Source organism: Camelina sativa, chromosome 7, assembly GCF_000633955.1.
Source record: "Camelina sativa cultivar DH55 chromosome 7, Cs, whole genome shotgun sequence".
Lineage (NCBI taxonomy): Eukaryota > Viridiplantae > Streptophyta > Magnoliopsida > Brassicales > Brassicaceae > Camelina > Camelina sativa.
In genome coordinates, this window is record NC_025691.1 from 2,009,320 (window position 1) to 2,035,140 (window position 25,821).

Consider the following 25,821-nt stretch of genomic DNA (forward strand, 5'->3'; position numbering starts at 1 on the left):
GCTGAGTTATAGTGCATAACGGCTGAGTTATCAAAAGAAACAATCTATAATGGCTGAGTTATTATTAGGTTATCAAAAGAAAGGTCTCGTCTATTATTAGGTTAACTTACGGTTTCCCGCCAAAATATTGCTTAACAACTGAGTTATAGTTTTACGGGAAAACGAAAGGTCTCGTTGATGGCTGAGTTATAGTAAGTAATGGCTGAGTTATCACACGAAACAATCTGAATGTAGATAGCTGATATATATGACTTGACGGCTGAGTTATCAAAAATCTGAGGGCAAACGACTGGTTTATACAACTTGACAGCTGAGTTATTACACAAAATAAAACAAATCTCCCTAAGTACATCCGACAATATTTCACATTGGTGCCCAACTTGCTTACATCGCGAACATGCTGGTTGCTTCCTAGGGCGTTTATTTTCAATGGCAACTTCCAAAGATGATTTAATCCTACGCTTCTTAGGCCTTCCAGGCTGGTTCACAACAATAAGAGGCAAGCACTTCTGATTATCCACAGCTTCAGGAGCAGGGAATGATTCATCTGGAGGCATGATTGAACCAGCCCATCCGTTAACCAAATCGACACTCCTAAATTTCGGATCGCACATGGATATACGAGACATATCCATATGCTCTGCAGCTGCGATTGCATGGATGCATGGTATTTTCTCGTGGTCTAAACGACGTCATGTGCATTTTTTTAGTTCCAAATTTACAACATGCAAAGATGATCCATATCTTACTTGCACACGTACAATATCTATCGTTAGTACCTCCATAAGTCTTGCTGCGGTGACACGGTCCTAGTAGGGAGTAGAACAAAAAAAAAACGTTTTAGGCTGAATTATGAAAACAATGACGGCTAAGTTATGTAAACAATTATGGCTGGTTTATGGAAACTATAATGGTAATGGCTGATATATGGAAACAGTTACGACTGATATATGAAAGTTGTTATGGTTGAGTTATGTAAACTTACCTGTAACAGCAACACCTCGAGTGAGCGTTGTTAGCTGCGATTTCGCATCCTCTCTCCGTTCAGAAAACCATCTGGTCATCATATTCCGTATCGATTCTAGCAGTCGAACTATGGGAAGACTTCTAGCATTTGACAGTGCATGTTCATTGATTCTGCAATATTCGTTGTCATTAAATTGTACCTTTCACCCGTGAAATGAACACGCGCCCACATTCGGACACCAACTCGTTGGAGGTATCCATGTAGTTCGGGATGACGTGCTTCAATCTCATTGAAAGCCTCATTAAAATTGGACAGCCTAAAACACCTTGCCGCTTTTTTTCACCAGAGGGAACAAATGTTTTCCTTTGAACTTCACCAAAATGTTCTTATACAAATGGTAAGTGCAAATTCCACGCGAAGCCAACGGATACACTTAACCAATCGCTTTCCCTATTGACTTATGTCTGTCGGAGATTATCGCAAGATCCTTTTCGTCAGGAATGACAACTTTGAGTTGTGTAAAAAACCAACGCCAAGACTCATCATTTTCAGTGTCTACAACAGCGAAAGCTAATGGGAAAATTTGAAAGTTACCATCCTGAGCTAGGGCTATTAGAAGCGTCCCTTTGTAACTACCGTGGAGAAACGTTCCGTCGACAACGAAAACTTTGCGCATGAAAGCAAACCCAGCAATACTCGCACCAAAAGCAATAAAAACATATTTGAATCTGTCTTCATCATCTATTTGAAGACGCGTGACTGTACCCGGATTTTCCCTTCTTAACTTATATATGTAAGAAGGCAACTCGCTAAAACTATCCTCAGGAGTTCCCTGATCGATCAGCCTTGCATTCAGCAGCATTCGATATGCCTTCTAATAACCCAACAGTTGACACCAAACAAATTAATAAATCAGCCATAACATATAGATAACTCAGCCGATACATTCGAATAACTCAGCCGTAAATAATCTATAAATCAGTCGTAACATGTAAATAACTCAGCCTATACATTTAAGTCATCCATTATTATCAATAAGTCAGTCGAAACATAGTTATTACCTTTAAACTAAATTGCTTATTGAAAATGACTCCGACACTTTTAGGTTTAACATTCGGACCAAGATCACCAAGATAGTCCCTGTATAGACCTGCCAATACATCAGCTGTTGATTGGCGAGATCTAATAGAACGTTCCATCACAGAACATGTGTGTTACAAATCGTATAGACGAACATGAAAATCCGGGTCATCCCCTTGTACAGATGCACGAACTCTCCAAAGACATCCTTTAACCCAGCACCTAAAAACCACCTGTCTTGGATTTGATACTGGTACATTAAAATAAAATCCATCCCTAACCGAAATAAGTTTCACGTGATTCCTGAACTCCTTTTTGCTCATGTATCTTTGTCCTACAGCAATTTTTAGTGTTGACACCTCCAACCTAATAGCCTCCGGATTCATCTTCGATCCGGCAAAGTTATCATCTTTATGAGCTTTCTTTTGAGGAGGCGGAGTAGGTGGGTCTTCCTCTTCTTTACTCTGAGGCTCGCCCAATACAGAAAATTGCTCGTCATCAGATGACTCACCATCGGATTCGTCGAAAAAATCAAATCGGCTTGAAAATTCATCGTCTTCTTCTTCGTCAGATGCTTCTTCTTCTTCTTCGTTTTCTTTGTCAACGATCTTACCATAATCAAAACAAGTGCCTTCAAATCCCCACCGTACACTTCGTATGTAGATTCTAATTTCGATTCACTGCTTCCTCTAGCTCCACTAGTTTCTGTAGACTCTTTCGTCGAAAACTCTACATAGAGACGTAGCTGATCGGTTTTCCATAGCCCCAAAAAATATTGCAATGTCGCTCATTGTAGACAAAAACTGGTGGAGTATCATGCGCCATTAGTTTCAGTGCCTTGTTCGAGAACATGTAGCTCAGCTTTAGCTCATGGCTAAACGCGTCCAATTCGTAGTCTTCAAGAACAAGCTCCACAAGCTTGTCGTGTGTTGTGCCACCATCGATCTGCACAATTATACACCCTCTATCGTCGGTGTTAAATACATATCTTTGTTTCTTTACCCAATTGCCGGAAACAATTAGTACCAGAACTGGATCCATGAAAGAAAATGAAGAACAAGTAGAAATAACTAGGTGAAAAATAAAAGTGAAGAAGTATAAGAACAAGGGGAAGAAGAAGGTAAATAGTTCACTTATTTACCAGTTGAAGAACAAGAGTCGAACGACGTTTCGTATTTCCATAGGAAAAAAAAAGATGACAAAGAATGTTGACATGGATGTTGCGTCCGACGTGGCATTAATAACTCATTCTATATAAAACTCAGCCATCAAACAATTAATATCTCAGTCTATATAAAACTCAGCCATCAAACAAATTATAACTCAGTCACAACATGAAAAACATTACAGTAATTAAAAAGCAAAAAAAATTGCTGTCAAATTCAGCCGCTTCATCAACTGAAAATATGTAACTCAGCCGTAACGTTTAATAAGACAGCCGTAACTGAATAACATTCTAGTAATTAATCTTTTGCAACTAAGTCAGCCGTCGAATGGCTGAGTTGTACGATAAGTCAGCTTATCACGGCTGAGTTGTACGATAAGTCAGCCTATCACGGCTGAGTTGTACGATAAGTCAGCCAGTCGGAAAATGATAACTCAGCCGTGTCGTAGTGATAACTCAGCCAAAATTTTAACAACTCAACCATCGGATGAAAACTCAGCCGTAAGGACGGCTGAGTTAAAGCGTAACTCAGCCAGATTTTGATAAGTCAGCCGTAACGCTTGGCTGAGTTATGCTCTAACTTAGCCAGATTTTGATAAGTCAGCCGTAACGCTTGGCTGAGTTAGAGCATAACTCAGCCGTCCGCTCTTACTCAAATGTTTTTTTCCATAACTCAGCCGGAATATACCTATAACTCAGCCGCAACATACCTTTGTAACGCGTTATGGCTGAGTTATCGTTACACGTCATCGTTTTTGACGTGGTGTCTGATGTGGCAATGGCATTTTTATAATTATGTTTTTTCCGGTAACATAAAACAAGGACACGCTGGGTATTTTGAAAATACCCGAAATATTTTAGTAATAAAATCTTTATTTGTAGATTCTGGTAATATTACTTAATTTGGATAACATTTCAGTAAATCACCCAACAATTAATGATCATAGGTTGTCTTTTATTTGGTACCAAATATACCAAGACCAAAATGTTAAGATGAAATTTTATTATTTTTTTTTATCAATTCTGTTATTTATTTACTACATAAAATAAATCTGATGATGTTAATTACTGCTACATATATCAAAAAAATTACAAGTATTATAAAATTCTTAAAAATATAACTGGACTGGAACTATTCTATTTTTTTTTTTGTTTTTATTATACTAGTTTACAATTCAAAGATACTTACCAATATTGGGCCTTTAGAAAATGCTAATGTACCTCAAAGGTTCTTCTTTGTTTAATGGGCTTTCCAGAAATGCTCCCGATAGTATCTGTATACGGTGGTGGGTGGGGGTCCCCCACGTGTAAATTCAAAATTCGAATAATCAAACTTTTTTTTTTTTCACTGAATAATATATATTAGAAAGGATATTAGCTGTTTTATCTTTACAAAAGCACCCACTAACCAGCATACCAAAAAGTACAGGAATTGCCATCCTGAAGAGCTCTCTAAACGAATAGAAGCACAATCAGAGACAAAAAGGTTATGAAGCCAAAAAGGATATCCGATTGCTACATAAGATTGACGGCGATCCTCTCTTGTAACACTCTTTGCGATTAAATGAGCGACAAGGTTAGAGCTTCTTTCTTCTAACCACAATTTCCACTGCAAAAAACTTCCCAGGGCATTACCTATAGAGCGTGACTGAAACTTGAAAGAAGGCCAAGCTGGAGGTCTTTGAACAGCTCCCATAAGAGCCGAATCCTCAGAAGCAAAAACAATCTTATCAAAGTTTAGGCTTTTCATACTTTCAATTGCCCATAACCAACATAGAAGACTAGCATCCATCTTGCTAAAAACTGAAGCAAAGGATCTTCGACTATGCATAAGAGTTTCCCCTTTCTCGTTTCTTAAAACCCAAGCAGCTCCTCCTGTACTCGTTTCTTTATCCCATGAAGATCCTAGGTTGCATTTTTTCCATCCTTGGACCGGAGGATACCAACCTTTTTTCCCCAAATCCGCTTTCGACCTCTCAACTATCGCATCTGCAACGGTTAAGGACTGCGCATGAAACCACTGTGAAGCATTATCTCTAATCTTGGCTACTGTTCTAGAAGCACAAAAACTTCTGCCTTCAAACGAGAATAAGTTCCTGTTTTTCCAGAGCTGCCATACAACCCATGGGAAGGCTGTTCTAACTTCCACAGGATATTTCGAATTTTTGCTCACCAACAGTAGATAATAGATGTTTTGGAAAACTGATTCAGAATCAAACCCATTGCATGGGACAGGAAAATTAAACATAGCCCAAACCTGTCTAGCAACTGTGCAAGAAAATAGTACATGATTGACTGATTCCCCTTCCAAACCGCAGCTTTGACATCTAGAGTCAACCTTCATCCCTCTCGATAACATTTTATCAGCAACAGGAATAGCTCCACTCACTACTTTCCACAAGAAATTACGGATTTTGGTAGCAGTGCTGATCTTCCAAATCTGATTCTTGATGGGTAAAACTGAGGGTTGCATCAAAGCTTCTGTTAGTAGATCAATCTTTTCTCTCTGATAAGCTGCCCAGTAACCAGACTTGACAGAATACGCACCACTCTTAGTGTGTTCCCAAATCAGATAATCCTCTGAAGACATAACAGGTTTGATCTTGAGAATTAGCTCCACATCCCTAGGGTAAAAGTGATATTGCAACTTAGCCAAGTCCCAAGATTGAGTAGTGGTATCCAGTAAATCCTTCACCATAAGATCCAGATCAAACAGAATGTTTTTCATAAGAGGGGCTCTCATGATCCCATCTAGCACCCACCTAGATGACCATACAAAGGTTGAGGCTCCATCTCCTATCATCTGTCTGAGCCCTCTTTTTAGAAGATCCCTTCCATGAAGGATACTTCTCCATGCATAGGAGGGTCTATAGCCAAGAGTTGCACTAAGGAAATCGCTATCAGGAAAATACCTGCTTTTGAAAAAACGTGCAAATAAGCAATCCTTGTCTTGCAGCACTCTCCAAGCTTGTTTAGACAAAAGAGCCTGATTGAATATTTGGATATCTTTGAACCCCAGTCCGCCCGCATGTTTTGGTAAGCAAAGCTTTTCCCATGAAATCCAATGCATTTTCTTTTTATTTTCTGTTGAATCCCACCAAAATGCTGACATAGCTGAAGATAAATTCTCACAAGTTTTCTTTGGGAGCTTGAAGCAGGTCATAGCGAACACTGGCATTGCCATAGCCACCGACTTGAGCAGAATCTCTTTTCCTCCTTGGGACAAGGTCCTTGCAAACCAACCGGACATTCTACCTTTCATTCTATCATGAATGTAGCTTAACATCTCCACTTTGGATCCACTAAAGCACTCAGGTAGGCCAAGATAGGTACCTGCTCCTCCTTCTTTAAAAATCCCCAACCTAGTTGCAATCATTGTCTTTAAAGACTGCTCTACCTGGGCTCCAAAAGTGATTGATGACTTTTCCAGATTAATCAATTGTCCTGTTACCTCCCCATAATCAGAAAGGATCTTTTGAAGGGCACAACCTTGATCCTCTGAAGCTTTGATCATAAACAGACTGTCGTCTGCGAATAGCAAGTGATGGATAGCCGGACCTTCTGTCGAAAATTGGATACCATAAATCTTACCCTCTGATTCCGCTTTGTTGAGAAGATGAGTAAGTCCTTCTGCACACAACACAAACAGGGCAGGGGATAAGGGATCCCCCTGTCTAAGTCCTCTCTGAGGATTGATAATACCAAAAGGCTGTCCATTTATCAAAACAGTATAAGTGACTGAAGTCACACAGAACATAACCAATTGCACCCACCGTTGATGAAACCCGAGACCCAACATCAAAGCTTCTAAGTAACTCCACTCCATTCTATCATATGCTTTGGACATATCGGTTTTGACAGCCATAAACTCCTTCGCGATAACTTTGTCTGTCCTCAATCCATGAATGGCTTCATGAGCAATAAGAATATTATCTGAGATGAGCCTTTCCGGGATAAAAGCAGACTGATTAGGCGACACTATCTCAGAAAGAAGGGGTTGGAGTCTTGACATGATAATCTTGGCCACCACTTTATACAGTACAGAACAGAGGCTAATTGGTCTTAGATCACTCATTAGAGAAGAGTTTACCTTTTTTGGTATGAGGCACAACTGAGTGAAGTTCCATTCTTTTGGAAAGATACCCGAATCAAAGAAAGCCAACACCTCAGAAGTGACTTGATGACCGACAATATCCCAGTATTGTTGAAAAAACATACCAGTCATCCCATCAGCCCCAGGAGCTTTAGATGGATTGATAGAGAAAACTGCATTTTTAACTTCCTCTTTGGATACTTTAGCTAGTAACGATTGATTCATCACATCAGTAACTCTGGGAGTAACACCTTCTAGCATTGCTTGAATATCGACCGGAGAAGAAGTGGAGAAGAGGTTCTGAAAATAACTGGCCGCCACTTCACCTTTGGAGGCTTCTGATCTGTGCACTATGCCATTTGGATCTTGGAGCTTATCCAAACCATTCTTAGATCTCAAGTTTTTAACTGAAGCATGGAAGAATTTGGTGTTTCTGTCTCCTTCAAGCATCCATTTGTCTCTACTCTTTTGTTGCCAGTGAGATTCCTCTTCCTTATTCGCTTCAACCAACTTGTTTTTCAAAGATCTTAATCTGGATGCAGAAGGATCTGAAGAAGACTGAACCAATTCCAATTCGTTTTGGATGGCAATGATTTTAACTTTTGAGTTCATCTCATTCTCCTTCTTCCACTTACTAAGCACTCTTCTACAGTCTCTAATTCTCTGCGAAACTGGAGCTGGAGCCGAAATAGCAGATTGCCTCCATACCATGCTTATCGCTTCTTTAACTCCTGGCTTGTGTAGCAATCTCTTGTCAAATCTAAAAGATCCTCTGTATAAATCTTGCGAAGAGACAAGACTTACCAATATTGGTCTGTGGTCAGATCCTCTTTTGGGGAGAAAAGCTTGATTAGCCGCAGGGAAACACGACACCCAGTCCTTATTAGCGAAGCATCTATCCAACTTACTTTGTATCCAGTGGGTTCCCCTACGCCCTCCCCAAGTGAATCCATTGCCAGAACTAGGAAGCTCCGACATTCCACAGTCTTTAAGCATGGTAGAGAATGGTAGAAAAGAGTTATCACTTCTTCTTGGACCACCGAGTTTTTCTTCATTGTTTAAAATCTCGTTGAAATCCCCAATCATACACCAGTTTCCTTTTCTAGATAACCCAAATCTTGTCAGTCTTTCCCAAACTTGGTGTCTATAGCAGAAATTGGTATTCCCATAAACGCAGGTAAGGAAAAAACTATACTCTCCAAACTGTACAGCTAAGTCTAGTAGATTCTTATCCTCATAGTACACCGATATATCTACACTCTTTTTCCAAAACAAAGCTAACCCACCACAGGTTCCAACAGGGTCCACAGTATATACATTCTCATAACCAAGCCAGACTTGAATATCTACAATAACATCCTTACAGTTCATCGTTTCCATCAAGAACATTACCTCAGGGAAGTGTTTTTTACGCAATTCCATGAGACGAGGAATTGTCAGATCTTGAGGCCGCCCCAATCCCTGGCAATTCCAGCTTAGAATGCTCATCAAATGGTGGACAGTCCCTCCTTTGGGACTACCATTAGTGATTTTGCCTTAACAGCACTGGGTTCACCATCCAAATCCTCCCTTGCTTTCCTCTTTTCCACTTTTCCAATAGTCAGACCAATGGACTTCACGCCCTCCCCAATCGATTTTGACAGATCTTTGCCTTTTAGTAATCTTGCTCTTTTTTGCTGCCTCTTTCTTGGTTTCTGTTTCTTTTGGCTAGAGCCGGAAGGACTAGTTTCAGAGAAACCTATCCTATTCACCGAAGAACTAGCCAAGAAGGGAACAGAAACACCAGTAGCATCCTGATTATAATAATCAATAGAATCTGAAACAGAGTAAGCATTCCTTCCTGAAAAACCAACAATCCTATGAGCCGACACCTCTGTAGGTGACTCATCTTCATGTATCAGCATTGTTTTTGATGAATATTCAGCAGAATCATATCCAAAGGTTCTACCTTTACCAATATCCACATTATGGGAGATAATTGGAATTGGTTCAAGACTGAGAGTAGATTTATGGGTAAAAGGGGATTTTTCTGCTTCACCAACCGTTTTCCTGACTCTATCTTCCTTAACTGATCTTACTTCTCCATTAGCAGAGAGGAGATATTGCCTCATGCCTTCCAGCACTTCTGGGGCAATCCTGGGACGTCCAGAAAGGGGGTTTATACCCACTTGATCTTCTCTTAAGACACTGAACAGAGGGTCTGCTTCTTTAAGAATGGAAAGGGAATTTGCCTTTGGAGTGGCCAGTCCCATTCTTCTAGCCAGCACAGTGTCTTCTCGGTTCTTTATCAGAATAGGACAGAAGTCAACTTCATGAGATAAGCGTTGGCACTTAAAGCATCTCTTTTGAACTTTCTCGTAGTTAAAGAAGATTTCTACTGATTTATTGTTGGGAAGACCTATCACCTTTGATTTCCTTAGAGGCTTGGAGACATCAAAACGAATTTGAACTCTAACATACTCTTTGCCTTGAGCTCGCGACGGATCAAATGCTACGTGAAGTACTTGACCAGCTAACTCTCCAATTGCCGTAATCGCAGGAGCCGTATAATGGTTAATGGGGATATTCCGGATCTGCACCCAAAGAGTAGTAAACTGAAGTGAATCTGCTGCAGGATGTTCAGTCCATCTCTCCATTATCAGACCCCAGTCGTTATATGTCTGAAATCCCTTATTCAAAACATCTTCTAGATCATGTTCATTCTGGAAGATAAACTGAAATCTTTCCTTTGACAGCGCTATTCCTCTAATTCTATCACCCTTCTGCCATTTTCTTGGCATATCGAATACTACTCCAGATACTGATTGGCACTTCGGATTTAAAATTCTTCCGATCAGACTAAGATAATTCCTTTCACAAGAGCTGAACTCTGGCAGATCTGGGAGAGTAAACGGTATATCCTCCTCTTCTAAGGACATCGCCATCAACGCTTGATCCATCGCTGCTGACATCTTCCCCAACTATAAATCTCTAATAAAAGCCCTTGAAAACCCCTGGACAAGATAGATCTGCACACACACGTCTCAAAAGCCAAAAGGAAACCCTGAAACTTTAAAACCCAGAATTACTGTTCACACCAAGAAAACCTCAAGCAAACCTATCGTTTGTAATGGATTCGCGAAAATAAGTCACCAAAAAAAGATAATTCGGATGAAAATAGCAAGTGGGAAAGTGTTTTTCCAAACAAAGCTTTATATTCTCAAAGAAATGAAACCTCTTTGTGAATAAGAGAGTCCTGAGCCCAAACAAGGGATTCGACAATCTTTCAAAATTTACAAAAGGATTTTTTATATAAATGGTGTGAAAAGTGCTCAAATTAAAAAAAAAGGCACACAAATCTTATCCATTTCATTATTTTAGATTTGACCGTTTTTGATAAACCAGACCATACCGAACCAAAGTCAAGCGACTCCGTGACGACGGCTAAGCTATCTCTGTAAACCGACCGAACCACAAAGGCACACCAATCAAAACCTTCCAGAACCATAGAGAGAGAGACGACATTTTATTCTGTAAACTCATTTCCCTATTTTGCCCCTAAAATTTGTCATCTTCTTCGTCTCTCTAAAGCTCTCTTTCAAGTCTTTTGGTCTGTTGGCGAATTTTCAAGCAGCTTTCCTATTTTGTGTACTGAATTGTCGTCTTTGGAACTTTGAATTCTCTCATCTGAAACTGAAGGAGAAGGGAAGATGAATACTATGGAGAGTTTGATTGGGTTAGTTAATAGGATACAGAGAGCATGTACCGTGCTTGGTGACTATGGTGGTGGAACTGGAAATAACGCTTTCAATTCTCTCTGGGAAGCTCTTCCAACCGTCGCCGTCGTTGGTGGTCAGGTGATTTCTCCGGTTTAATTAGCTTTTGACTTCTTGTTCCTAGGTTTTTCTCTGTTGACTCTTTCACACTTATGCTTATTTTATTTTATTTTTTAATTTGGGTGTATGCAGAGTTCTGGGAAATCTTCTGTTCTTGAGAGCATTGTTGGGAGAGATTTTCTTCCTAGAGGATCTGGTTTGTTAATTTTTAAAACCTTCTCTTCTTATGTGGTTTTGTTAATCAAAGCAAGTAGCTTTGGTTTTGAAGAAGGAGTATTGTGTCTGCAGGTATCGTTACGAGACGGCCTTTGGTGTTGCAGCTTCATAAGACGGATGATGGAACAGAGGAGTATGCTGAGTTCCTCCATCTTCCCAAGAGGCAATTCACAGATTTCGGTATGTTTGCTCTGTTTTCTTAGTTACTTTGTGTGTGTTTTGGTTTCTCTGTTGTTTGAATTCATCATTTCTCTGGTTAAGAACTGTAGTTGAAAGTGTTCATTGAATTTCTTTGATGTTGCAGCTATGGTCCGCAAGGAGATTGAGGATGAGACTGATAGAATCACAGGAAAGAGCAAACAGATATCTCCAGTTCCTATTCACCTCAGTATCTTCTCTCCAAATGGTCAGCTTTCATCACAGTCTGTGGGTTTTATTTACTTCCCGTAGTAAACTTGTTTCTTTTTTGCAACTAACATTGATCTTTGCTCCTTTTTTATGTTGTCTTCTATGGAAACAGTTGTGAATCTGACCCTCGTTGATTTACCCGGTTTGACCAAGGTTGCTGTTGGTATGATTCTTTTACCTCTTCGTTTGGTTTCCTTTTATTTATTCTCTGATGGCTCTATGAAGGTTATTGATATCGTCGTTAATTTCCAGAGGGACAGCCTGAAACCATCGTTGAGGATATCGAAACCATGGTTCGCACTTATGTTGATAAGGTGAGATTTACTACTTTTGAGTGTTATCAAGACTGTTAAGCTGTATATACGCAAAGGCTCTATTTGCTTTTGTTAAAACCTTAAGCTTTCTGTTTATAATTCTTTGGATGCGTCTTCTAGTTCTAAATTGGTTAGTTCTGTTTGTTTCCAGCCCAATTGTATCATATTAGCTATATCCCCTGCTAACCAAGACATAGCCACATCGGATGCAATTAAGCTCGCCAAAGATGTCGATCCAACAGGTTTGTTTGCTGTTCTGTTGCGAATGATTAAAGTATTTAGCAAGAGCTATTGTCTTCTGACGATAAAATTATGTTTGTGATGCAGGTGAGAGGACATTTGGTGTTCTTACCAAGCTAGACTTGATGGACAAAGGAACTAATGCATTAGCAGTAAGGACCTTTTTATCTCTTTTTGGTTCATGTATCACGATCTACTGTGATGATTATTAGACATGACTGATATCATAGTTGGTAAGCCCATCTAGGGATGATGCAAGTAATTAAATATACAGAACTGATATTACATTTTTAATTTAGAAATATTTATCTGACGTACAAAACTGCTTGCCTTAATAAGGTTCTTGAAGGAAGATCATACAAGCTGCAACATCCTTGGGTTGGGATAGTGAACCGTTCACAAGCAGACATCAATAAGAATGTCGATATGATGCTTGCGAGACGCAAGGAACGAGAATATTTTGACACCAGTCCTGACTATGGTCACTTAGCCAGCAAAATGGGTTCTGAATATCTGGCAAAGCTGCTCTCTAAGGTGTTCATTCAAAACCTGATTTGCTTGCGACTTTTATTGTATTGTTTTATACATTGTTCTTCAATTGCTGTATGTTTTTTTTTTCGCAGCACTTGGAGTCTGTTATCAGGACCCGTATTCCTAGCATCCTGTCCTTAATAAACAAAAGCATTGAGGAACTTGAAAGGGAGTTAGACCGCATGGGTCGGCCTATCGCAGTCGATGCTGGGGTGAGAGAGTACATTTATGTGATTCTCTTCGATGAAGTTTTACATTTTTTACTATTGGCTAAATCTATTGGTTGCATTCTCAGGCTCAACTATACACTATATTGGAGATGTGCCGTGCATTCGATAAGATATTCAAGGAACATCTGGATGGCGGGTAAACATCGTTACTCATCTTCCTGTGGAAATCTTTAGGCTTAAGTTATTGGTTTTTCTTTGGTTAACCTCCTCATATTATTTACATTTTAAGGCGTCCTGGAGGTGACCGTATCTATGGAGTTTTCGACAACCAACTTCCAGCTGCACTCAAAAAGCTTCCTTTTGATCGCCATCTTTCTCTACAAAGCGTTAAGAGAATCGTGTCTGAGGCAGATGGCTATCAACCTCACTTGATTGCACCTGAACAGGGTTATCGCCGTCTTATTGAAGGGTCGTTGGGCTACTTTAGAGGTCCAGCTGAAGCTTCTGTAGATGCTGTAAGTTCTTCTACAGTGTCCCTTCACTTCTCTTTTGTTTTTTTGTATATATAAAAGAGCGTAATGAGTTTGGGGCATATGCAACAGGTTCACTTTGTCTTGAAAGAGCTTGTGAGGAAGTCAATATCAGAAACTCAGGTGAGACTTTCTTTTCAAACTATTGATTTTCTTATGACTGGTAAAAATGTAATACAAGGATTTTTACTGGATCTCCTGATGGCAAAAATGCAGGAGCTAAAGCGTTTCCCTTCGCTGCAAGTCGAGCTTGCTGCAGCAGCCAACAGCTCCTTGGAGAAATTCAGGGAAGAAAGCAAGAAGTCAGTTATTCGACTTGTTGACATGGAATCTGCATATCTAACGGCTGACTTCTTCCGGAAACTTCCTCAAGAAATGGAAAGACCATTAAGCAACCAGAAAAACCAAACCGCTTCTCCTTCGCCTGCAACGTTAGACCAGTATGGAGATGGACACTTCAGAAGGATAGCATCAAATGTATCCGCGTATGTCAACATGGTTTCGGACACACTTCGCAACACAATTCCAAAAGCTTGTGTTTATTGTCAGGTTAGACAAGCCAAGCTCGCGTTGCTCAATTACTTCTACTCACAGATCAGTAAGAGAGAGGTAAACTGAACTCAAAACAACAAACACTGTCTCAAATCATTTGCATTCTGTGCTAATGCGTGTCAAAACTTATATTTGTTTGGGAAATTTCACAGGGGAAACAGTTGGGACAGTTACTAGATGAAGATCCGGCATTGATGGATAGGAGACTAGAGTGCGCGAAGAGGCTCGAGTTATATAAGAAAGCCAGAGACGAGATTGATGCTGTTGCTTGGGTACGATGATAAAGCCAAAACTCTGTGTGTTTTTCTGGTGATGGTTTTTATAAGTAGAGAACAATACATTTGTGTGTTGATATAACACGTTCGTCGGCTTGTAATATATTTCCATCGGCTATGTCTTTGTATGTATGTGATCATCTGACCCTGTTGGCTTGGGGGAGTCTTGAGACGTTTTGTAATAACTTTTTCACTGCTATTTAAAAACGCCATGGCGTTTACTTCATGAATAGTAGAGCGGACGCAGACTGCATGCCGTTTTAATCGAACTATCTGTGAGATATTATTTTGAATGCCTTTGAAACGCCGTGTCGTCTCAATTTGGAGATAGTGTACAGTGAATTGACTGGGCGCCGTTTAATCGTACCCGTTAGCAGACTACACGCTGTTCTTCTTCCTTAGTTTCTTCTATCTTCCACTGAGGCCTGAATCATCATCGTCGCCTGTATTTGTCATACTTCTGTGTTTGATTCACCGTTACATCGTCTTTGATCATGGAAACTCCTGTGGATGCTTCGATTAAGGTATCGATTTCCTCCTGCTGTACCCAGTTTCAGTTTTCCTGCAACTAATAGAATCTGGATTTTGCCCTAAATTCAATGATGTTATTTGGTTACAGGGCGAACATGAAAGCCCTAGGTGGAAGAAGTCAACCGTGGTTTTTGTGTTGGGTAATATCAATAATTCCACTTTATGTATGTAATTATGCTTTACTCTTGCTGATCATGCGTAAAGGTTAAATTTTTTTTTTTTGTGGTGGTGTTGAATGGTTTGATTGGTTCTAGGTGGTCCTGGAAGTGGCAAAGGTACTCAGTGTGCTAATGTTGTGAAGCACTTTAGCTATACTCATTTCAGTGCTGGTGATCTTCTTCGAGCAGAAATTAAGTCTGGTTCTGAATTTGGGTAAGTTCTGCTTCAGTGAATCTCATGTCTTAAGCTAATTGCTCTGTGCCTGTGTGTGAAGTGAATCTTGTTCTAGGTTATGATGATTTTGTATGATAAAAACCCAACAGTTGGTGAAGTTTCCGGTTTCTGTTTTTTTTTTCAGAGCCATGATCCGAAGTATGATTGCAGAGGGGAGAATTGTGCCGTCTGAGATAACAGTGAAGCTTTTATGTAAAGCTATGGAGGAAAGTGGTAATGATAAGTTCCTCGTTGATGGTTTTCCTCGCAATGAAGAAAATCGAATCGTATTCGAAAATGTTGTAAGGGTCATCATGTTCCATCTCTTTAAACTAACCTATCAACTGTCTTCTCTTTGATGCCTATTCTAGAGTCTAATCGAGTCCTATACTTGTCTCGTTGAAGCCTTGGTTTAATATTTTCTGGATCTTGACAGGCTAAAATCGAGCCTGCTTTTGTTCTGTTCTTTGATTGTCCTGAAGAAGAACTTGAAAGACGCATTATGAACAGGAACCAGGTTGGTATTTTCTCTGAAAAATGATATCTAGTTCGGATCTTGTTTGTTACCAGTTGTTTCTTGGATTTGAAGGGAAGAGAAGACGATAACATAGAGACGATAAAGAAGCGGTTTAAAGTATTTGTTGAATCTACCCTCCCTATTGTTAACTACTACGAATCTAGAGGGAAACTTCGAAAGGTTTCAGGATTTGGTTTTCCAGTTCTCTTCCATGGTTATTACTATCATATGCTGTTCCTGATTCTTTTGTTTCTGATTCCTCCACCAGATCAATGCTGCAAAACCCAGCGAGGAGGTTTTCGAGGCAGTCAAAGTTTTATTTGCATCTTAAACTTGAGAAGGTAGAGTTCGTGATCATCCAAACCATACAATTTTGTTTGTTGCCTACCCTAGTCCTTGTAGATATTCTGTGTATTATTGTTTGATTTGTCGTTGTCTGTCGACTCTGTACCAGCATGCAAGGACTAGGGGGAATCACCGAACAAAACAAAACAAAGACTTCCAAGTCTATGTGCCGTGTCGTATACGTAACTAAGTTTACAGATTTGTGCTTATGTTTATGTAAATAACTCTACATCTAACATTTTCTCATTAGTCATTATGATGATATATCCATAGTTTCGTGGTAATAACCACTTTTTAGTCAATATCTTGGTAGGCTTGACTTATTAACCAAGTCTGGTTACAAGTCCATTGATATTATACAAAGACTTGTAAATTTCTATGAACATGCGTCTGCTTGAAAACCAGTTTCATTAAATTGGATTAGTACGTATTTAGAGGTCAACGTATAACGAACTTGCCGTTAACTATCGTCCATGCATTTTAATATCAAATCATGATCGTCCATCTCATCCAGCTTACAAAGCATATATACACACACACCACATCCAGAGTCTGTGGTTCATTCTTTAATTACGTACTTATTAAAAAAACTTCTACTTTTGTGCTGAATGATGTTGGCTCAATCTGTGTTTAGATTTAGCGAATTCATCACCGTTTCTGTTTTGGTTGCCTCCGTCTCTATCTTCTCTACACGTCTCTTCTTAAGATTTGCCGTTTTCCTCGTCACACGTCCATGGCGTCGCCACCGCACATTCACGTTCCGCCGGTGGAGAATGGCGGCGAAAGATCATTCGTCTCCGCCGTACTGTGTCGTCTGTCTGCGAGAGGCAGAGGAAGGTGAGAAGATGAGACGATTGACGATTTGTCGTCACTGTTTCCACGCGGATTGCATAGATACATGGCTCAGTGTAATGTCCAAGTGTCCGTTGTGTAGAGCTGAGATTCCGCCGTTACCGCCGGCGAATCCTCTGCTCTCACTGTTTTTTCCGGCCGGTGTGATCGATTTGTTCACCAACAAAGAATCTCGACGCGTAGCGTAGCTCTATATTAATTTCGGATTCCATGTTTTCTTAATGCTCTGACCTGTCAATGACTAAGTGTTTAACAAATATTAAAACATAAGCTTAACTAATATGTGTCCATGCTCATTTTTCTCTTTACGTAATTGCTTTTATAATGTGTTGCTTTTATATTACGCTAACTTTAATATTAAAACATAAGCTTACTCCCGTTCCAAATGTAGCTCCCTCATGCAAGCACCCTAGTTCCTAGTTAGACTGAAGTAGGACAAATTAGGAAAGAAAATAGGTAGTTACTTTCGGCTTCAGGTAGTAGTGTCGAATGTTTTAACATTAACTCGAGATTCTTGGTTTAAAGAATACAAAGAAAAAAAAGGAAGAAAAGGTTATAATACACCAATTACCAAACTTAAGAATTAGTCTTCCTTAATTTTGTGTATAACATTAAAAAAAAAACAGATTACAAGAAATAGATTTAGAGCAAGAAATAAAAAGTTTGAATTTGACAAAAAAAACAAAAACAAAAACAAAAAAAAAGTCCTTCCTAAAAATTGGGAATTCAAACTTTTTGGAAGGAATTTATGAGGTGTATTGAACTTGATATTATAGAAGATTTTGGAGGATTCTCAAAATCTCTTGTTATTTAATAAGAGATTTTTAAAAATCATCTGAAATCATATGTTATTGAATGTGTTATAAAATTCATTTAAAATCACTTGTTATTCAATCAATGATTTATAAATTTCACCTCGAATTGATTGTTATTCAAAATACCATAATGATTTTTAAAATCGTACTGAATGTGATTCTAGGAGATTTTTCTAACATTTTTTAGTTCAAAAATATGACTTCCAAATCACACCTTAAAAGTGAAACTTTAAAAGATTTTTTTTTATTAAAAGAGTCTGATGCCAATATTACAACTTTTTATATAAAATACCTCCATCTCTGCAGTTCTCTCTCTTTACTCTTAAATTCCACTCCGACGCGCCGCCTCTGGTGGTTGTGGGAGTAACCACCATTCAATCTGAATTACAGACCGCTATCTTGAGGTCAGTGGCAACAATTTTCGATCAACCTAAACATTCACCATCTAATCAAAGCTATACGGCTTGCCCTCCCCCGTTGTTTTATCAAATCCATATGTCTCGGCCACCTCCGCGGCGGAGCTTCCACCAACGACGACTGTCAAAATCTTCAGATCACCTTGATGGAGAACATTCTAAAACACCACTGCCTTCTGGCTACAAGAAGTTTTGCTAAAAATTTGATCATCTCATTCAACTTCACACCACTTTGTATGTTCTCACAATTTGATTTATCCTTTTTATTGTCGAGGTGTTGGGTGATGTTGGGTGTAATAGTATTAGAGAAGTTATGTTGAAATGATGCTAATTGTGTCTTCACAAGTTACAACGATGCCAGCTTTTGGATTAGATATATATAAAATGAGCAAAACCAATCCAACAGTCTATAATACTGGCTGCACAAGTGGTCGATATATACTACATGAGTTGGGGATAGTTTCAAGGTAGCATTTGCAGTGGCTATGGTAGAGGGCAAGCCCCATGAGGAATTGCATTTGCAGATGAGCTCTCTTATCACTGTCTTGTGGAAAGATCAGTTGGAGGAGCTTGTAGAAGGTGATGGTGACTGAAACAAGAGAGAAGCTTCTTCACATGCTTTTTCATAACACATTATACAAGTCACGGCGTTGAACTCTAAGTCACTCTATATTTTTTTTTTTAAATATATATATATATATATCCTAAAATCACCTAAAATTCAATAACCAAATCTCCCCAAATTCCAAAAACTAATCTCAGCAAATCCTAAAATATCAAATTCAATAAACAAATCATCTCAAATTTACACTCAAATCTCTTAAAATTCTAAATATTAAAATCCAACCAAATCTTCTAAAATATCAAATTCAATACACCAATTACCAAACTTAAGAATTAGTCTTCCTTAATTTTGTGTATAACATTAAAAAAAAACAGATTACAAGAAATAGATTTAGAGCAAGAAATAAAAAGTTTGAATTTGACAAAAAAAAAAAAAAAAAAAAAGTCCTTCCTAAGAATTGGGAATTCAAACTTTTTCGAAGGAATTTAGTAATTTACCAAGTATAAATTTTTTTTACTTGAAAAACGAAATTACAAAGGAGTATAGATCCTAGTTGCATTGGGCCTGATAAATATCAAAAGTTAAAAGGCCCAGCTTTGATAGTCCGGTGGGCGTAAGTTAGCGTGACATGTTAGCGATATAATTCTAGGTTAAACTAGGATCCTTTCCTCAATTGGTCTTGTCTTCTGCCGTACGTCTTTGTCTCTAATATTCTCCATCAATCCGTCAAAAGTCAAAACAATGCCCATCAAGTTCGAAAGTAAGATCTACCCTCAATGCAACATTTCTCTTTACGTAAGCTTATAATTCTCTTGATAGTTTTTCTTTGTGATAATTCTTATATTTTTATAATATGTCGTTTTTCTACTACAGTGGTTCTATAGTTTTTAGTTTTTTACTAATCTGATCCAGAAGTTTGTGCTATATATTAATCACTAAAAGTATGGATTAATTAAGACTACAAAATAAATCAGATTTTTTCTTTCCTCGACAAGTCTATGTTTGCAAATTGCAAGAAGCCTTGTTTTCAAAATGTAAATCGACATCTTGTTTTCACCTTACAAAAAAAGGAAAAATCTTTAATAGCAAATGTATCACAAAGTTCATGCGCTTTCATATGATTTATGTGTCCAAGTTTCGCTTACACCAGCCTGGCCCAAACACAAACCCTCACACGCGCGTACGTAACAGTCAGATGATAGTTTTGTTTGTTATCCACACGTTCATAGACTACTAATAATATGCTTTTAAGATTACAGTATATTCAGGTTTAATATAACCTTAAATCCATGTGACTTTGTAATATGTGCAACGAATGTGGACAATAAATTATAGACTTATAGTACCATGAATCATTCTTATGGTATGCTTACGAACTTCATCATTTGAATTGAGGTGGGTCTTTTTTTATATATACTTTAATTTTTGTTTTTGTATTTTTGCAAAGTTAAGAAAAAAGCAAGTTGCTTACGCATCTAAACATAAGAAGAAAAATGACAGAAACCACCAAGAAACTCACATGGAAATCACTAACATACCCGTACGTACATGCATATTGTTTGAGGACAAGATGTTTCACATGAAAATATTATAATATGAAAACATTATAATTACATATGTATATATATATATATAATTTAACAACGAAAAAAAAGACTAGTACATGTTAAGATGACACATAATTTGTGAACCGGCCTGGTTTTAGTTCTCCTTTAATTTAAGTTATTTGGTCTAGGTATTTTTTTCGGACATGATTTATAAACTTGTTTATCATAGATTCTCCGTGTCAGCCTTTAAAGATTCAAAATTTTGGTAGTTAAACCTTGACAAATCATAAACTATTTCCGAACCTGCCCTTACAACCAAACGTTGGCAACGCTGGGCCGGAGCAAGCAGGTATATTATATAGACATTATTTAAAATTTAGTGGATAATCGTACACTAGTCCTTATAATTTCGCCTATGCAAGAACTGAGTTGAACTAGATTCGAACTTCTGGACAAATCACAGCGTATTTTCAATCGGTTCTACCAAAACCGGTTCCATACGGCCCTAGTAAGACCGGTTAAACCCGGCACATCGATATTGGAGACGCTTGACGCTGATCTATCAAGAAAATCTTTGCCGGTACGTATTTCGATGGAAGAATATTGGGGTCAGCAGCGGCGTCTCGACTCAAATTATGGGCCAAAAGACATCGACTTATGTAATGATTAAATAAATGACTCATGCAGTCATACCCTTTTGTTCTTTCATCGTTATTGTGTTTCTATGCTATGTAACGAATCTTGCATACGCACATGCGTATTCTAATTCTTATACTTCTTTATTTAACAACCCTCTAACGATATATATATAACAATGACATCTAGGAAGTCAAAATATTACTAGACTCCATACTTCCCACGCTTACATGCAAATGCAACAATTAGTGGGAGTGACGGTGTGGGACTCGCGGCGAAGATTAATGGATATCATTTTCTGTCTTTTTGTTTTTTTTTCTTTTTCTTTTTCTTTTGCTTTAAATTGTCAAATATATATCACTTCGATCAAAGCTAAAAATAACTGAAAATAGCAATTTAAGAAAATATTATGGCAAGTAGAATATACAACCAAAAATCATAAAAAGGGATAACTAATCACGTAATAATTATTAGAAGAAAAAGTTACAATAGTTTTTTTTTTCTTTTCTTCGCCAGTCATCTAGTTTTGTGGTCGTATACCACTTTTTATTTGAACTTATAAAGGAGCTCGAACCCTAACTGGGTTTTATGGTGACGTTGATTATGATTTGAGGATACTGCCAGATCAAATCTATCATATACTAATATATTGGTATTATACAGTGGAGGATTGTGTAATATCGCCGTCGCTCATATATGGTCCCAATCACCTGCAGTTTAGTGGAAAAGGACAGCAAGCATTGGGAATCAAATCGAATTGGAATCTCTCTCACTCACTCTTTTCCAAAAGCGTCGAGCCTAACTTTCATACACGGAAGCCAGTTCTACGTACGATTCTGACACGTAAGTACATCCTTACGCTAAACAGCAAAACTTTCAGTAATACCAAGTCAAATCAAAATTCGACGAAACATGTGTAACGTACAACGTACCAAGTCTAAATTAAAGTTTTTGCCTTGGTATATATTGGTACATCCCTTACGTTCAACGATTCTACTATATTTCATTAATATTGATTATTTCGTATATACTTTTCATCAATTTTACAATACTTACACTTACACGTGAGTTTACACTATGAAATTGTACTGTGTTCTTACTTCCTTTACAAAACAAAAATATATCCAAGTACACCCCAGCGATCGTCGGTCACGGTAATATTTCCATAAAGAATAAAGTTTATATCGACAAAAAAAGTATTGGTGTAAAGCCGGATCTAAGGTTTCAACTACAAATTGAAAGAGCATTGGTGTAACGTATGCAAAGTAACATAACTTGCATGAAATGAAACCCTTTATCATAATAACTTGCATGGCCGGCACTTGCGTATGGCCGGAAAACAAATTCGTTAGACTTCATCAATGTTGACACATCATTAATTAATAGTATAGTGACCACATCATAGCACAATAGTAAGAGTGATATTGCTTACTTTTGTTCAACTCATTTAGAATTCAGCTCATCATTTTTGAGAGTTTCTCCATTTTTAATAGATTCCAAATATATTTTCCCAAAACAACTTCACAGGTTTTATCTAATATTCTTACTCATATTCTTATGCTTATTATGTCATTAGTTATATATAGTAACTAGATTAGGACCGTGATAGAACACAGATTGAAATTCCTTTTATTTATATTATAATTTTAGAATAAAATATAATTTATATGACTATTTTTAAAAGTTTTTTGGATAAAATATTATGCAATAAAATCATATGCTAAATATAATGACTTAAAAAACACATATTTGTTAATTTTGTAATTTTATGTATGAAAAATAGTTATTTTTGTTGTTTGTTTTTATTTTAATTTTTGAGCATGTTTGATGAAAGTTTTTTAATATGACATGTGCTTAGGTAAGATTTTCTTTCAGTTGCACAATAAGATCTCAGAAATCACGATTAAGTGTGATAAATTGCCAAGATTTTATTCTTTTTTACGCCTAAGAATATATTTTTATGCCTAGCAGTATATATTTTGTAACAATACATGGAATACTAAAGATTTTACTTAGGAAATTGTATAAATCATTGGCATATACTTTTTAAGAAGATTTTTTGGGATATTTTTAAGTGAATTTATATAGCCCACGAATTGACCAATTAATCTATAACGTTTTTTTTAACAAACCTATATTTAATGTATAATCTATTTTGTAACTAATTTATAAAAATTATATATTGTACGAAAAAGTTTGTGTAATTCCATTTTATTATAAGGGAATGATAAAAAAAAAAAGTTTTAGTGTTAGTACCGTCACACCCTCACCATAAATAGTTTTAGTTTTAGTGTTAGTAAAATTTGTTTAAATTAATAGTTTTAGTTTTAGTGCATGTCACTGATGGAAAAATAATTACTCATTTTTTGATAATTAAAAAAGAAAAAAAAATTGATATGAAAAGTCACGTTTTCAAACGCATACTGTAAACAAAGAAATTAATTCTGTAAAGATAATCGTTTAGTCTTTTAGAGATATAAAAGTCTTTTTATAAAAATTTAATTTTGGTCGGCCATACGTATTTTTGTAGCTGGCGTCACTTTTCACTATAAACTCAAAACTTGTCTCACACACACAACACTCTCTAGCTCTCTCTCTCTCTCTCTCTCTCTCTCTCCGGCCTTTGCAACTCTTATCTGAAGACAAAACATGAACTTTATCATCTGATCATCTCCAATCATCTCTAGTGTTTCTCAAACCAAGAAGAAGCTATGTTCAAGCTCTTTAGTTCCGCAGGTAAAGTTGATAATCTCTCACTTGATAAGTTTCTACTTTTATCTGATCATGAAACTAAAAATATTATTATAATCGAGAAACTTGTTTATGTATTCAATATTTTTCGTCCTTTTACCTGATTGTGCTTGCTTTAATATGAGCAGCAGAAACGTGTTTTCATCTCATGAGAACGCAATGGTTGCAACAAAACTCGCTTTGCTTGAAAGAACGTACAAGCATGGGTATGCAAGTGGCCTTCCTTGCTTTCTATGTTACTCATTTGGCACTAAAATGGTTTGGTGTAGTGAGAAACAGAGGATATAATGATGTAGAAGAAGACTTGAAGAAGCAGAGCATAACCGTGAAGCAGAGCTTCTCTTACAACATATCTCTTATCTGCTCTGTGTCGATCTTCGGGACTCATTGCTTTATCTTGCTTTTGCTGTTTCGGGACAGCGTGGTGTCACGATGTGGTTCCTCTGTTTCTGTCTTCTCCGCTGAGGTTTCACAGGCTTTCTCTTGGTTGATTGTTTCTGTTGCTGTGGTGAAGATCAGAGAAAAGAGGCTTGTTAAGTTTCCTTGGATGTTAAGGACATGGTGGCTCTGTAGTTTCATCTTATCCTCTGCCTTTGATGCTCACTTCGTAACCTCGAAACACAAGCCTCTCGGATTTCAGGATTATGCCGACTTGACTGGTCTTCTTGCATCCTTGTTCTTGCTGGCTGTTTCAATCAGAGGGCAAACCGGTTTCCGTCTTCTTGAAGCCAACGGAATCACAGAGCCACTACTACTTGGTGGAGAAACTGAGCAAGACAAGAAAGATTCTTCTTCTTCTACTTCTCCATATGGGAACGCTACTCTCTTCCAACGCGTCACTTTCTCATGGATAAACCCTTTGTTCTCCCTCGGGTACAAGAGACCTCTCGGCAAAGAAGATGTACCAGACATAGATGTGAAAGACTCTGCTCGTTTTTGCTCTCATGCCTTTGACCAGAAACTGAAAACCACCAAAGAAGAAGAAGGACCTGGAAATGCTTTCTTTTATAAGACGGTTCTTCGATATGTCTGGAGGAAAGCCGCGATCAACGCGGTATTCGCAGTTGTAAACGCGAGCACAGCTTACATCGGACCATATCTCATCAATGACTTTGTAGTGTTTCTAAGTGAGAAACAATCCCAGAGCTTAAACCATGGTTACCTTCTTGCACTCGGGTTTCTAAGTGCCAAAATCGTCGAGACAGTTACTCAAAGGCAATGGATCTTTGGAGCTCGTCAGCTAGGAATGCGCCTTCGAGCAGCTTTGATATCGCATATATACCAAAAAGGTTTACTTTTGTCAAGTCAATCACGGCAAAGCCACACGAGCGGAGAGATCATCAACTACATGAGTGTAGATGTTCAGAGGATCACTGATTTCATTTATTATGTAAACACCATATGGATGTTACCTATACAGATCTTCTCGGCGATTTATATCTTGCAAAAACATCTGGGACTTGGAGCTTTAGCTGCATTGGTCACAACTTTCATGGTGATGGCGTGCAATTACCCCCTGACGAAGCTGCAGAGAAACTACCAATCAGATATCATGAATGCTAAAGATGATAGAATGAAAGCAACTTCAGAGATTCTTAAAAACATGAAGATTCTGAAGCTTCAAGCATGGGATAACCAATTTCTCAACAAGGTTAAAACGTTACGAAAAAAAGAGTACGATTGTTTATGGAAGTCTTTGAGGTTACAAGCCTTCACTACTTTCATCCTTTGGGGAGCTCCTTCACTGATCTCTGTGGTGACTTTTGTTACCTGTATGTTACTGGGAGTGAAGCTAACAGCTGGAGCAGTCTTGTCTGCTCTTGCAACGTTTCAAATGTTACAAAGTCCTATTTTTGGTTTACCTGATCTTCTCTCAGCGCTTGTTCAGTGCAAGGTTTCTGCAGATAGAATAGCTTCTTACCTTCAACAAAGCGAGACTCAGAAGGATGCAGTTGAGTATTCCTCAAATGATCATGCAGAGTTAAGTATTGAAATAGAAAATGGAGCATTCAGTTGGGAACCTGAGCCAAGCAGACCGACTCTTGATGAGATAGAACTGAAAGTAAAAAGAGGAATGAAAGTGGCGGTTTGTGGAGCTGTAGGATCAGGAAAATCAAG

General features: G+C 37.9%; 5 protein-coding genes across 5 annotated transcripts in view; 4 read left to right on the forward strand and 1 right to left on the reverse strand.

Moving 5' to 3' along the window:
- Positions 4,617 to 10,244, reverse strand: LOC104704191. Its single transcript, XM_010420316.1, has 3 exons — positions 8,826 to 10,244; positions 4,732 to 8,766; positions 4,617 to 4,664 (listed from the first exon to the last, which is right to left on the reverse strand). The coding sequence occupies exons 1-3, from the start codon at positions 10,242 to 10,244 to the stop codon at positions 4,617 to 4,619; spliced, it is 5,502 nt and encodes a 1,833-aa protein (XP_010418618.1).
- On the forward strand, positions 10,785 to 14,586 carry LOC104699893 (dynamin-related protein 1E). The gene is made up of 15 exons (XM_010415294.2): positions 10,785 to 11,141; positions 11,253 to 11,316; positions 11,409 to 11,516; positions 11,641 to 11,742; positions 11,857 to 11,907; positions 11,997 to 12,058; positions 12,210 to 12,300; positions 12,386 to 12,450; positions 12,638 to 12,832; positions 12,922 to 13,041; positions 13,125 to 13,195; positions 13,289 to 13,514; positions 13,602 to 13,652; positions 13,746 to 14,138; positions 14,234 to 14,586. Exons 1-15 carry the CDS (start codon positions 10,995 to 10,997, stop codon positions 14,360 to 14,362), a joined length of 1,875 nt encoding a protein of 624 aa, XP_010413596.1. The 5' UTR covers positions 10,785 to 10,994; the 3' UTR covers positions 14,363 to 14,586.
- Positions 14,723 to 16,423, forward strand: LOC104699894 (probable UMP-CMP kinase 1). Its single transcript, XM_010415295.2, has 8 exons — positions 14,723 to 14,880; positions 14,976 to 15,027; positions 15,142 to 15,259; positions 15,405 to 15,561; positions 15,696 to 15,776; positions 15,849 to 15,956; positions 16,045 to 16,117; positions 16,231 to 16,423. The coding sequence occupies exons 1-7, from the start codon at positions 14,851 to 14,853 to the stop codon at positions 16,105 to 16,107; spliced, it is 609 nt and encodes a 202-aa protein (XP_010413597.1). The 5' UTR covers positions 14,723 to 14,850; the 3' UTR covers positions 16,108 to 16,117; positions 16,231 to 16,423.
- On the forward strand, positions 16,607 to 17,253 carry LOC104699896 (putative RING-H2 finger protein ATL36). The gene has a single exon (XM_010415296.1). The coding sequence runs from the start codon at positions 16,730 to 16,732 to the stop codon at positions 17,159 to 17,161; it is 432 nt and encodes a 143-aa protein (XP_010413598.1). The 5' UTR covers positions 16,607 to 16,729; the 3' UTR covers positions 17,162 to 17,253.
- LOC104704192 (ABC transporter C family member 9-like) overlaps positions 23,526 to 25,821 on the forward strand; it is an 8,536-nt gene continuing 6,240 nt past the window's right edge. Inside the window, exons 1-2 of the mRNA XM_019226962.1 lie at positions 23,526 to 23,688; positions 23,832 to 25,654. Of these exons, the coding sequence (XP_019082507.1) occupies positions 23,664 to 23,688; positions 23,832 to 25,654 (1,848 nt within the window). The 5' untranslated portion in view covers positions 23,526 to 23,663. The remainder of the gene's footprint in view (positions 23,689 to 23,831; positions 25,655 to 25,821) is intronic.